The sequence below is a fragment of the Citrus sinensis genome, chromosome 2 (genome assembly GCF_022201045.2).
Source record: "Citrus sinensis cultivar Valencia sweet orange chromosome 2, DVS_A1.0, whole genome shotgun sequence".
In the NCBI taxonomy this organism is placed as follows: domain Eukaryota; kingdom Viridiplantae; phylum Streptophyta; class Magnoliopsida; order Sapindales; family Rutaceae; genus Citrus; species Citrus sinensis.
This window is the reverse complement of record NC_068557.1, coordinates 29,963,953-29,978,267: the sequence shown is the minus strand read 5'-3', so window position 1 is coordinate 29,978,267 and position 14,315 is coordinate 29,963,953. Positions and strand designations below refer to the sequence as shown.

General features: G+C 37.7%; 2 protein-coding genes across 2 annotated transcripts; both read left to right on the top strand.

The window, feature by feature from the left end:
* The first annotated feature begins 1,955 nt into the window (after positions 1 to 1,955).
* Positions 1,956 to 9,241, top strand: LOC102627024 (probable ubiquitin-conjugating enzyme E2 24). The gene is made up of 9 exons (XM_006467736.3): positions 1,956 to 2,382; positions 3,194 to 4,086; positions 4,461 to 5,860; positions 6,302 to 6,433; positions 6,572 to 7,009; positions 7,113 to 7,176; positions 7,748 to 7,887; positions 8,142 to 8,453; positions 8,728 to 9,241. Exons 3-9 carry the CDS (start codon positions 4,469 to 4,471, stop codon positions 8,968 to 8,970), a joined length of 2,721 nt encoding a protein of 906 aa, XP_006467799.1. The 5' UTR covers positions 1,956 to 2,382; positions 3,194 to 4,086; positions 4,461 to 4,468; the 3' UTR covers positions 8,971 to 9,241.
* Positions 9,242 to 10,502: 1,261 nt separating this feature from the next.
* Positions 10,503 to 13,460, top strand: LOC107175539 (uncharacterized). Its single transcript, XM_015527035.2, has one exon. It carries the CDS (start codon positions 10,503 to 10,505, stop codon positions 13,458 to 13,460), a length of 2,958 nt encoding a protein of 985 aa, XP_015382521.1.
* The last annotated feature ends 855 nt before the right edge of the window (positions 13,461 to 14,315 follow it).

Here is a 14,315-nt window from a genome sequence, read left to right as displayed (position 1 = left end):
TTAATTTTTTTTTTTTTATGGATAATTTCTATTTGCATATATTTTTATTCTCTTTAACAATTGGCAATCTCTTTATAAACAATAAAAAGTCTCTGGACAAAATTATCACATCTGTCATCATAGAGTTGAGACCTATTATTAATTCTGCAAGAACAGCTTAAGGGGTAAGTAAGAGTTGAGTCCCTTTAGTGACATGAAGCTTATCATCAATTTTCTGCACATGGGTATCTGTATAGTTCTAGCTAGCTTGGTTCCTTGTGATTTTCATGGGGTCACAAGAATTCATTAGGATTACATTCAGGCCACAATCATAAATCTGACGAAAGCGCATAAACAAAGAACTGGCATTTTATAATCCACCCCCCCCCAACCCAAAAAAAAAAAGAAACAGTTTAAAATAGGTGTTTAAACTTTGGAGATTGAATCAAGTTGGAAAAGATAGTTAGGAAGTAGTCACTTTCAGGCAATACTTTTAATATTGTATATCGATCGATTTCCAATTACATAGTGTGTCTTAGTGCTGTTAGACTCTATCATTTCTTAAAAGATTTCACCTAAAAAAAGACCCAACTTATTGCTCCTTTGTCTTGTTTGTAGTTTATACACTTTATTGTAGCCACCCAAATAATTTATTCGAACTTGTTGGCTTTGGTTATGGTTGCTTTATCTCGTTATGGACAAGGAGTTCTGTTGATGATTTTGTACTTGTTAGAAAAATAAACTAGTTCCAGTAGCAGCCATTTTTCCTCAGCAAAACATTCCAAAAACTTCATTTTGTTTTTGAGACATTTGTCTCGTATTATCTTCTTTTTGTGTAAGCAGACAAACACAGCTGAACTTTGCATTTTTTTTTTTTTTTTAGGTAGTCTTGATAGGCATGTCATCAATGAATGATACATTAGGCAAATTCAACTGTGAAAGCTAAATGAGTATTAATTAACAGAAGAAACAATGCCGATTTTAGCAAAATATTCAACGAATAAGAGCCGAGCAATTTTGTTAACCACATATGGTGTCACAAGTTTATTGCTTTTATGTCTCTTGACAACGTTCGAAAGATCACTTGATCAATCATCTAAGAATCTAGCAGTGATGCCTTGCATATTCTTCTTCTTTTAGTGAAAAAGTTTTGGGAAAAAAATTTAATTATGGTCCAATAAGCTCACATGTGAATGCCATTACTGGGATGCCCACAAGAAAAAGCAAAACTAAAAGAGAGTAATGGAACTGGGGAATCCAGCAGCCAGCTGCCTTAATTGAAAGCTACTATTGGCATTGGTTAGGCAACAAACTTAAAAAAAGTCTCCTCTCTTGAGGTTGACACATGGATGGAATAATTCTTCAAATTTGATTTCTGTTACATGCCACGTGCTGGCATTAAAGACAGGGAAGGGGTCACTATGAATCATATATGCTAATTGCTCTTTAGTTTTAATTATATATATATATATATATATATATATATATATATATATATATATGGAGAATAATTTTCTAATTAGTACATTTTTATCTTAACAAAGTAAAGGTGTATTAACAGATAAAAGATACATATTTTAATATATTAATAGATTAAAAATATTTTTCAATATATATATAATAATGTTGAAAATCTTAATATTGAAAAAAAAACTCAATATCAATTATGTTTTACTATTTATTAGTTGATGAGTATAATTTTATTTATTACTGTATTCTATCATCCAATTAATAAATCACAATTAAGACTCAAATGTTGGAGCCCCTATCATCACTCTCTCTATAATATATGAATTTTTCTAATTAACTTTTTAATTTTATAAAGTATCAATTAAAATTAAATCTAATGCTTATACCATTATTAATGCTGTAATATATATATATATATATATAGAAAAGTAAGGGTGATGGGGGTAATAAGGAGATTTGAGTTTGAGCAATAACTGTACAGTATTTGTTTGACACTGTTGGTGTTGGGTATATTCTTCCTTTCCCATAAGAACTGAAAAATACATACTAAGATAACGGTCCGTTTTATCCATATCTCAAAAGGACAAGTAAGTCGCTGCCAACGTTTCACAGAGAGCTCACCGTGTCTGTGTCTGTGTCTGTGTCTGCAATGTTTTCAGGCTTCGTTAATGGCGTGATGGGTGGGATTCAGGGAGGCACCTGCTGAACCTCTCTGAATTTCCCACCCCTTTTCTTCCCCTTGTGCTGGCGTTGGTTTGGTTTCTTGGCTGGGAAAGAAAGTAAAGAAAAGCGAGAGAAAATCTTGAAATGGCCCGTTCAGTGGTTGCTATTGTTCTGAGTCGAGTTCCTTTGATCGTTGCATGTAATTTTTAATTTTTTATGCTGTTTTCTCTCTGTCTTTCTGGAACCAGGGATTTGCAGAGGCTACAAATGGTACAGTTCTTTCTTCTGCTGTTTGTTACCTTTTGATATGTGTGTGTGTGTGTGTGTGTGTGTGTGTAGTAATGTAATTAGTGGAGCCGGTGAATATTTGTCTAATTATTGTGTTAGCTTTCTTTCATTTTTTGTTTTGTTTTGTTTTGTTTTGATAATCTTTTATGACTGTTTATTGTGGCCTGCAATAATTGGAGTAACTCTTTGTTAACTTTTGGTGGGTTTTGAGTTTTGTTAGGAAGCATAAGTTTGGTGTTTAAGCTTTTGAGGTTGTTGAAATTCTTTGAAATTGAAGTTGTATGTGAAAGTTCCAACAGAAATAGATAAAGAATGTACTTTGAATCTTTGTTGTACTGTATAATTCTGGTCTCTCACAATGTTTTAATCAGAAATTTCAATTACGGACAAAAATTTAACACGCTTCCAATTTGGTTGCTCATAGTTATGATGCCTTTCTACTTGAATTTAATATGTTTGCTAGAATGAACTTTAAGAAAATTCAAGTTTTATTTAGTTGTCCTCCGGAGGCTACTTATATAATAGTAATGATTTGTCAAATTCCTAATAGAAAATTCATAATTTTTTCTTTTGTGAAGATTGAATTTATGTTTGGTGCCTTTTTTCATCTGCAGGAAAATCTACAAAATAAGTTTTAGATGTGAAAGTAATTGCTTGTTTTAATAAGAATATGACTTTCAGAAGAGAGGCTGCTGTTCCTTTTTTCAAATTAAAATTCTCATATTTTTCACTTTCTAAATCTGTTGATATTGAAAAGTCTCTGAACAATATTAAGATGTTATTTTTGGTGCAGGTTGAGATATTGCACAGGTCAAAGGAGCTCAATTGACTTTTGGGGAAAGAAAAGCAGTTTTTAGAATAACTCTCTTTGAAGAATTATATGATACAATGACCGAGATTGTTTGAAACAAGCTGCTAGAAATGGTGCTTATTAGTTGTCTTTGTTGGGCAGCTAAGATGTGATGAATCTTGGTTGAACTGATAGAATTCTAGTTTCAGTTTGGGGCAAATCTCCTTTGGCAATAAAAATTTGGTTTCTCTAAGGAGCAAATTTTTAAAACCTGTAACATTCCACTGTTGGGCAAATCTCCTTTGGCAAAAATTTTGTAAGTTTCCTTTGTTGGATACTTACCTTTGCAGTGGTTGATTTTGGAAGAGTCCATTGGTTGTTGGAAATCTATCATTTTGTTTGGAACTCCAAACACCACTGCAGGGCAGATCTCCTTTGGCATTCAGGTTGTCCAACAACCTGTAGGAACAATCTCATCTGGCAGTTGTACCAATTTGTTACTTCTGCTGTTGGGAGTACATGTTCAAAGTTTCACCCAGTGGAAACTTTAGTCTGTTCATTGGGCAAATCTCCTTTGGCATTTGGAGTCCTTTGTTGGCTCCTATTATTGTTGTGAGGAGTCTTTAGTTGACTCCAGTTCCCTGTTGGGGCAAATCTCCTTTGGCAATAGATCTCCAGTTTTCGAGTCAATATATCCTTTTGGAGATTTGGACTTATAAATTGGAAGATCTGTAATTAAAGATCCTTTACAAAGAGTCATACCGATAACCACAGCTTTACACTTGTATCAACTTTTGGAATTGACAACTGATGACAGACCTGCATTGCAATCATTAAGATTTTAACTAGCATACCGTTGGAGAATTCGATTTTTTCAACAGGACTCAAAGTTGACGGTACCTCTCTTCATCTCTACTCTTTTATACAGTTCTTTTGTGTTTTCTGTGCCAAAAGAAGTTCTGGCAAACCCTAAGTAGCTCAAATTTGCTCCAGTGAAGTGAAATGTGGTTTATAACTGCTTCTGTTTGTGTTTATAACTGCTTCACTTTTTTCCCTGGTGAACTGTTATAGTACTCTGTGAAGATTACCAAAGTATTTGAGCAAATTCAGTACTAGAAAAGATAAATTTATATCATTGTTTCTGTGACGAAGGTGAGAACTTTTGCCTGATGGACAATGCAATTTGAAGTTGTCTTGCTACCGTATTTGTCTTCTTTACACTTGTGGTATTGATGGTAACTTAAAGATTTTTGTAAATCTCTTTTGTTAGGCATTTAAATGATGGATGCGCTCTTCAGTGACTCTGATTGGGAAAGTTTTAGTGAGAGTGGTAGCAGTGAGGGGCATGAGGAAAATGACTTTCTGTATGGGGGGCAGGCTACAAGCATTTTATCAAGCCTGGAGGAGAGCATTGGAAAAATTGATGACTTCCTCTCATTTGACCGGGGATTTACGCATGGGGACATTGTGCGCTCTGTAACAGATCCATCTGGACAAATGGGCAGAGTGATTAATATTAACATGCTCGTGGACTTGGAGGGCATTCCCGGATACATCATAAAAGATGTAAATTCCAAAAATATTTTAAAGATCCGCTCCATCTCAGTGGGGGATTTTGTGGTTCTTGGTGCATGGCTTGGCAGGGTTGATAAAGTAATTGACTCTGTGAATATAGTTTTAGATGATGGGTCCAAGTATGAAGTCACTGCTGTAGATCATGAGAAGCTCTTACCTATTTCTCCCAGCTTGCTTGAAGATTCTCAGTATCCGTATTATCCAGGACAGAGAGTAAAGGTTAGGCTCTCAACTGTTAAATCGGTTTCATGGTTATGTGGTACTGGGAGGGAAAATCAAGTTGAGGGAACCGTTTGCAAAGTAGATGCAGGTTTGGTGTATGTTGATTGGCTTGCATCTGCCCTAATGGGTTCTGATCTGAATTTAGCTGCTCCACCACGTCTACAAGACTCAAAAAACTTGACTTTGTTGTCAGGTTTTTCCCATGCTAACTGGCAGCTAGGTGACTGGTGCATGCTTCCAACTGCTGACGACAAGGTTATCACGGAGCCAACTTTTATCAATTCATCTACTTGTGATAACAAGAAATTGGAAAGAGGACTTAGGAGAAGAAACCCTGGTTCAAGTTTAGCAGAGGTTTTTGTTATCGTGAAAACAAAGACCAAATTTGATGTTGTGTGGCAAGATGGTAGCTGCTCTGTGGGTTTGGATTCTCAGGCTCTGCTCCCCGTTAATGTTGTAAATTCTCATGAATTTTGGCCTGATCAGTTTGTGCTGGAAAAGGGCATTTCCGATGATCCACATATACCTAGCGGACAAAGATGGGGGGTTGTGCAGGGTGTGGACGCAAAGGAAAGGACTGTAACAGTCCAATGGAGGGCGAAGGCCAATAGTGATTCTGATGCAAATCAGTCTGAGGTAAGTGCTTATGAACTGGTTGAGCACCCAGACTACTCCTACTGTTATGGGGATGTAGTGTTTAAGTTGGTCCAGAACCAGTTTGGCATGTGTAAAGATGCTGCTTTGGAAGGCACGATCTCTGATTGGGAACAGAATGATTGCCCTGATACACATTATTCATCTTGCATTGGCATTGTTACTGGCTTTAAAGATGGTGCTGTGGAGGTGAGATGGGCTACTGGTTTTACAACCAAGGTATGTGAAATTTAGTCATCCTTACTGTTTGATTAATCTTGGCTATATTCTATGTTTTGCATTGAGTATACTTTTCAATGCATGAATTTTTCACTGACACTTTCCGATAAAGGTTGTGCTGGTAATCATGGGCCACTGTAGCGTACAGTTCAGCTTCATGGTTAGTAGCTAGGAATTTTTAACTGAATTATCCTTCTGAATGTGTATTTCAGAAAGGATTTCTTGTCAGCAAAATGGTAATGCATGCTTAAATTTGATGGTTTTCGCGTGGACACAATGAGCTTGTATCATGGCTGCAATGCTGGTTAAAACAGCAAAACTTTTACATCATTCATCCAACTCAGCACTTAATATACCAGTTTCTTATTGATTGAGTATTCATGATTAATTAGTATCACTTAGGTTCAGCATCTTTAAATTTATACTTGGGCATTGTTACAGGTTGGACCTAATGAAATTTATGGGGTTGAAAAATATGAAGGTTCAGCTACAACCCCTGGGACAAATGAAGGTAATATCGAGGAATTGAATCGAGAACTGCATGGCAAACAATATTCAAGCCATGGAGGAGAGGTAATTTCTCCCTCGCTCCTTTTCTATTGTTATAGACACTTAAAATTCGCTGAATTTGAATTTTGTTTTCAACCCAGCTTAAGCTTGTGTTATTTTAGATTATCTCTTAATCACTGGATAGCTGTTCTGTCTGCTCAGAATTTGCCAAGTTTTGATGGTTCTGGTGAAGGCTGCAAAAAGTACCCATGGGAGTCAAGTTCCTTTTCTCTTGCCTGTGCTGCCATTGGATTTTTCACTAGCATTGTGACAAGCCTATTTGGACCCCTTGGTTCCACATCGCAGTCAGACTCAGTGTCATCTGGTCATATACCTGAAGATGCGAATGAGACTGAGATTCTGCTTGAGAAAGAAGTATTTGAAGCTAAAAATATCTGCTGTGAGCCCCATCCTAGTGAGTTGCAGACACGTGGAAAGACAAATTTAATTCAAGAAGTTGAAGAGGACCCAGAGAAAGAAGAATTTAAAGCTTTTACAGCTTGTGAGAATTCAGAAGATCAGTTTCGGCAGTTTGATATGGTTAGCGATTCTTCAGACCACCATTTTCTTGGTGCCAGCAAGGGGTTAGCACTGTCTCAGGTTAGAGACATCTTTCATTTATCTCTGCAAATATACTGGTTGATACCATCAAACAATCTGGATAATCCTTTTTCTTTTCCTCTCTCCATTTTTTTCCCGACAGGTGAAAAGAGCTTGGGTGAAGAAGGTTCAGCAAGAATGGAGCATTCTAGAGAAATCCCTTCCTGGTTAGTACTATTATATTTTCTGTATGCTGCTTCAGTGTACTTATTCCAGTATTATTCCATTTCTATTAGTTGTAACTTGCAAAAATTGGACTAGCAAATGTATTAGATGGTATCAGCTGCTACACTGGTAAACCCTATCTTGTGATAACAAATGCTCTTTTTCTACTGAAAGATACGGAAACTTGAGCGGGGGAAAAAGAAGTGTTAAGAAAAGGAAAAGAAAGGTTATTCTTCTAGGGAAGAAGATTGATCAGGGACCTTTACTCCAATATATTACTTCTGTTTTTATTTTTTTCCATATGGCGGTGATTATTATGCAGTTAGTTCTATATCTCAAAAATGTCAAAAAAGTGATTAACTGTCAAAGGTAAAAACAGAAGATTTCTGCTGTTAAAGTAGAACTAGTACAAAGGAAAACATTTTAAGTAGGGAGAAAAAAAAAAGTTTCTGCAGCTATGTTATTTACATATGTGAACTGTTAGCACATAAAACTGGAATTTCCAATATCAATGTTAAAGCTGTCAAATTTTTATTCTTTCAATTTCTTATAAGAGTGTGATAACCGGGACAGAAACAATCTATGTCCGCATCTTCGAGGATAGGGTGGATCTCATACGGGCAGCCATTGTTGGTGCAAAGGGAACTCCCTATCACGACGGGCTGTTCTTCTTTGACATCTTTCTTCCTCCAGAGTATCCTCATGAGCCGCCTGTAAGTTTTCGTATATAATTTTGCTTTACTTGTTACTGAGTTCACGCTTGAATAAATCACTGCTGTCTTGTGTAGCCCCAACTTTGGTAGTGCAAAGACTATATTGCCATTTCAATCATTATCGTTTTCTATGCAATAAAGGATGCTGCTTATATGAGTTTCCGAGCACTTTGTAAATATTTGTCTATGCAAACATCTTTACGAATGTATTCATTAAATAATTATTTTGCCTGAACAAAATTATTTTTGTGCAGTTAGTACACTATATTTCTGGTGGACTCCGTGTGAACCCTAACTTGTATGAGTCCGGAAAGGTCTGTCTCAGCCTCCTCAATACTTGGACGGGTTCAGGCACTGAAGTATGGAATCCAGGGGGCTCCACGATTCTTCAAGTTCTTCTCTCCCTCCAAGCTCTTGTGCTTAATGAGAAACCTTATTTCAACGAGGCTGGATATGATAAGCAGATAGGAAGAGCTGAGGGAGAGAAAAACTCAGTAAGCTACAATGAAAATGCATTCCTTGTGACTTGCAAGTCCATGCTTTACCTACTTCACAAGCCACCCAAGGTAATGTCTTAAATTTGGAATTTGGTTTTACCGTGTCAGTAAAGTTGCTATGCTGTTTACTGTCGATCTCTCATTGAAATAATGAGAATAAGATGATCACTAGTCTTTGATCTAAAGCATATTGCAAGCATTACATCTGTGCAATTGAAAATCAGAGAAATAGTGGAATTCTCAATTGACAGAAATAGATGCCATTTAAAACCACCAAGTGTGTTTATCTGGAATATAGAAATTCTTAGTAATGGTTGAATTTTTTTATTTTTTTTTTATGTAGCATTTTAAGGAGCTTGTGGAGGAGCACTTCAGTCAACGCTGCAAATACATTTTATTGGCTTGTAAGGCATACATGGAAGGAGCTGCAGTAGGAACTGCCTCTGGATGCAAAGAAAATGGAGAAAATTCCAACGGATGTTCAGTGGGCTTCAAAATCATGCTTGCTAAGTTATTTCCAAAGCTTGTGGAGGCCTTTTCTAGTAAGGGAATCGATTGCAACCAATTTATTGAGCCTGAAAACTGAAAAATGAATGCCCTTCACGGGTTCAAATAATTAAAAGAACTCGCATTTACCTTATGAACACATTCCTATCGTGTGAATTAAAATGTAAAATAACAAAATATGCTTGTGTTTCTTCTGTGCTCTGTTTACATGGGCGTTGAATTTGTATTATAAGATTGGTTGAATAAGCGTTTGCTGCTGTAATATATGGTGTATCACAATGTACAATAATGAAGAAACAATGGTCGCAGTGGTGTGCCTTAAGATCTTTGTAACAATGATGCCTTATGCAGCTGGATGATCTCTCTGTGATAGTTACTTTAAAATTTAAAATTCCAGAGGCAAGGACAATGCAGCCATAGAAAAGCTTTGGAAAGGAGCCGCAAGTTCAATGTCGCCGCTCAAAATTACTAATATAATTTCATTTTCATCCATGAGTTTGACTAAAACAGGCTTTCATTGACGCCACCAAGTGAGGATAATGTGAAACCAGCCACTGTTAAAGCTGCAACACAGAGCACGTAACTCAAGATTACTTAGACCAGGGCGTAGGCTTCAGGATAGCAGAAAAACTCGGCCAGACTTGAGACCAGGTGTTTTTTGGGAAAGGTTTGGCCCAATCCGAGCATATTCAGATGAAGCCACAGTCTGGTCCGAAAGCTCGAGAACTGATTAATTTTTTTTTTTATATAAAAAAAATATTATTTTAATTAAAAATACATATTTTAACATGTATTTAACCCACTTATGATATGTATTTAAAGTTTTAAATCTTTTGAATCCAACTTCTGAATCCTAAACTAACAAAAAAATAATAATTTACAAGCCATAAAATTTATAAAGCAAAATAAAAAAAATTAAAATGATAAAATTCAAAGTTTTTTTTGGCCGGATAAAAAAAAGAAAAAAGAAAAAAAAGTCTTAACCCGAAAAAACATGTTAAACACACGTTTTACCATCGCCAGATGGGCAGCTACAGCACTTTTCAATAACTTAAAAAAAGGAGCCGGCTAATGGCTATATATATGAAAGTAAATTAATTGATACGCTGTTCTTATTATTATGCGACCGACAAACAACCTTCCTGCATTTGTAGAATATTGTAATTAAGAGGTGTATTATTTAATGTTCCCCCGCCCCCCCCTTTATTTCCTTTTGGAGTATGAGGTTATTTATTGCCTTTCATTTTCTGCGCTGCACACGAGGCATGATTCTGACATACGATCACATTATTGTCTTGCTCACACCCAATTACCCAAAGCAAACTTTTACGTTTCCATTTTCACTCAAAAGATAATTATGGTTTTAATCGAAAAAAAAAAGGAGATAAATCATATGAAACTATGTATATTCTTTAAAAAAATAAAAAAAAAATTAAGCATGGACATTTCTTGGTAATAAGTGCTTCTCGAAAAAGCATTTTTTACCAAGCCACCTATAAATATAAAAATAAATATACAAATCTAAAATTCTTGCAGATGAGTTGATTCGTTCAGCTTCTGTTACACCCATCTCCGTTAGTATCGGGGGGGTAAGGGGCGATACCATCACCGATGGAGATAATTTCCGTTCCTCAACTTTCCCAGATAAACCCTCCAAAAACCCCAAAATGGCGATCGAATCATTTCCAGCGCCAGCGCCAGCGCCAGCGCCGCAGCCTCCTCCTCCTTTTGGGCATGTCCTTCTCCCTCCTCACGACATTTTGCGAATCTTACATTCCAAATCCCACCACCGTAAACTCACAAATCCAATACTCCAAACACTGCAACCACATAGTCCCCGAACCACTTCTCGACCGAACCAACTTCCCTGCCTCCCCTTCATCCCTTCGCTTCACCACCGCGTTTTTCGCCGGCGGCGACCCCCTTTTCATTTCTCATCAGACCATCTGGCCGAATTCCGTCGCTTTTGTCCCCCACATTGACGGTAAAACAGTTAACAGTACCGTGTTCAAACTCGAAGCACGATTGAGTCTTATGATCTCCCCCAAAGATGACGCTAATATAAGGTTCCGTAGATTACGGATGGTTAAATTTCGAGGGCCGAGGATTCCGTTGCGGCGTGGATCGGCGAGCTTTTGGCTAAGTGGTTTCTGGTCCGAAGCTGATGGGAAGCTTTGTATGGTTGGATCAGGATCCAATCGTATAAATTCAGGTAAATCCAATAATCTTAATGTGGTTTTGAAGCTTAATTATTCTAGAAAATTCAATTTGAGTGTTTTTGATAGCTTGGTTAGTGGGGTTTTGGAAAGTTTGGATTTTGAAGGTAGTGAGAGTTACTTTAAGCCGGTCTCGATATTAGGTGTGGCTAAGCTTGAGGAGAGGTCTTATGAGTTTACATTGATAGATAAAGGAAATGAAAGTGATTTTGAGGATGGACTTGATAGAGACAAGAGTTTGTCTGTGAGTGATGCTGATCAAGGTGTGTGTTCGGTGTTTGGTTTTGGTAATTTTAAGTTTGAATTGGCTTTTAATAGTGCGTGTTATAGTGGTGGAAATGTTAGTTGCAGTCCTGTTACAGAGAACGTTGATTATTTACCAAGTGCTCTGCTTTTAAGAAAGATTAGGTGTGTTGAGAAACAAAAAATGGTGATGTTACTGGGGTTTCTGAACTCCAGCATTATTCGTGCAACATTTCCTTTTGACCCTAAGACCACGTTGATTGCTGAAGGTGTATGGGATGACGAGAAGAACCAGCTGCATGGCGTCGCATGCCGAATCTTGAATTTCACTCAAATTATAACTAATGCTTACGTTGGAGATTGCTCGGTTAGGTTTAATTTGAGATTTCCTACAGTTTTCTCTGTTAGAAATAGGAGTACAATTTTAGGGCAAATTTGGAGCAACAAAAGTGAGCATGATCCGGGATATTTTGATAAAATTGGGTTTCAAAGTTCTCAGGAAGTATTAATGGGTCTCTCCGGTTTCAAGTACCGGTACACTCTGGTAGATGTTGCTAGGAAATCTTGTGCAATTAAGAATAATGTTAAACACAAGGGAAAGACGTACCCCGATGTGAATTCTGTGGACATGAGGTTTAGTATGTATGTAAAAAATAGCAACGGACAAATATCCCATGGTTTTGCTTCTCCGCTGTTTGTGGGTGATCACTTATATCAGCACCCGCTGTCTGGACACTTGCATTTGCCGCCATTGCAGAGGTATACTGTGTTTGCTTTTAAGCCAAATAACCAGCACAATATGCAGAACATTAGCTACAAGATGAGTATCGTGCCTCCATCTGGTTTCATGTTTGGTGGTAGTGAGATATCTGAAGCAATAGAAATTTCAGCTGAAGGAGTGTATGATAGGGATACAGGTGTCTTGTGCATGAGAGGGTGTCGCAATTTGAGGCCAAGTCATCAACAAATGAAATTGGCAAAAAATGATTCTCTGGATTGTGAGATTGATGTCAATTTCCAGTTTCGTGCATTGAACGAAGAGGACAGTGAAAATGTCAAGGGAACAATTGAAAGCACACGGCAGAAGTCAGACTCTCTTTATTTTGGACGTCTCGAATTGTTTTCCAGTTCAATTTACACAAGCCAAGCTAAGGAATCTGTTTGGAGAATGGATTTAGAGATTACTATGGCTCTTATATTGAATACAGTTGCATGTTTCTTTGTTGGCTTGCAGCTCTTCTATGTTAAGAAGCACCCTGGTGTGCTTCCTTTCATATCTGTTGTGATGCTCATCATTCTTACTCTCGGGTACATGATTCCTTTGCTGTTGAACTTTGAGGCCTTATTCAAGGCCAATCATAACCAGCAGAATCTTTTTCTTGGTAGTGGTGGATGGCTCGAAGCAAATGAAATAATTGTAAGGATGGTAACAATGGTAGCTTTCCTTCTGCAGTTCCGCCTTCTCCAACTTACTTGGTCTGCTAGACAAGGCAATGGAAGTCAAAATGAAACATGGATTTCCGAGAGGAAAGTTCTATATGCAACTTTACCATTGTATATTGCTGGTGGGTTGAGTGCTTGGGTTGTGTATCGATCGAGGAATTCTTACCATGGTCCATATATTGTACATCGTCATATACAACCTCTCCACCCTCGCCGGGTGCGCTTAAACTGGCAGCATTCTCTTTGGGCTGATCTCAAATCCTATGGTGGGTTGATTCTTGATGGTTTTTTGCTCCCACAGATTCTGTTCAACATGTTCAACAACTCAACAGAAAAGACCATGGCTGCTCCTTTCTACATTGGAACAACCGTTGTTCGACTGTTGCCTCATGCTTATGATCTTTACAGGGCTAATACTTCCAGTTGGTACCCTGATTGGTCTTACATTTATGCAAATCCCAAGATGGATTTTTACTCCACAGCTTGGGACATTATCATACCCTGTGGTGGTCTGCTGTTTGCTGCTCTTATTTATTTGCAGCAACAAAATGGTGGTCGGTGTATTCTTCCCAGGAGGTTTAGAGAGATTGTTGCTTATGAAAAAATTCCTGTAGTTAGCAATGTGGAATTACAAGGAGAACCTGTTGACAAAAATATTTATACTTAATGATAATTGAACTCTCATTTTAGTACATAAAATACAGAGTCCTCATTTTTGTTAATCAAGTTATAGTATTTCATTTTTCTTTTAAATATATATATATATATTTTGGTGCAGGTCTTTTTTTAATATCAGTTGTCACTGTATTTGTTCTTTCTCTAGAAACTTTTGACTTGCAAGTGTAAAAGGAAGAGTAATAATAGGTGTTGATGCTTAAATCTGCTCGCCCTTTGACCGACCAGATTCCTCCAATCTGCACGCCTTTGACTGATTAGATTCTTTCACCAACGCTTGTGTTATCTAATGTTTGCTCGAACCACTGGGATTGGAATCGTCCTCCTTTCCCTCAATAGACCTGCGCTCACTAAAAATGGATCAGAGACGCCGGTGGTTGTGCCGGCGTAAACCCTCCGATGCCTAAGTTAGCTCAAGGTATTTACGGGAAAACAGTGCAAAAAAAATGGTTTCTAAATTATTCGAGATTTGTAAGAAAATGGCCTGGTTGCAATTTGACAGCGTTTTTCCTCCCTCAATTTTTTCGGTCCCCTTCCTTCATCGGTTTCTTCTTCTTTTATAGACGTTGTCCCACGTTCTCACTCACTCTTCATCCCCCCCTTTTTCGGGTAGTGGTAGCCTCTCATGGGATTTTAACTGCTACATTGTGGGCAAACGTGGGATCTCGCATCTCCCACAACGGTTCTGGGAAAAGCGCAACTACCGCGATTCTGTGGGATCGTGTTCCCGCTTTTTGGGGAATTGGTGCCGGCTCGGTATATGATTCTGGTCGGTACATTACCCTGGCCGGTACCCGTCTCTGGTTGGCTCGTGTTCATCTCGCGTTCTGCTCATACCATTTGGCCG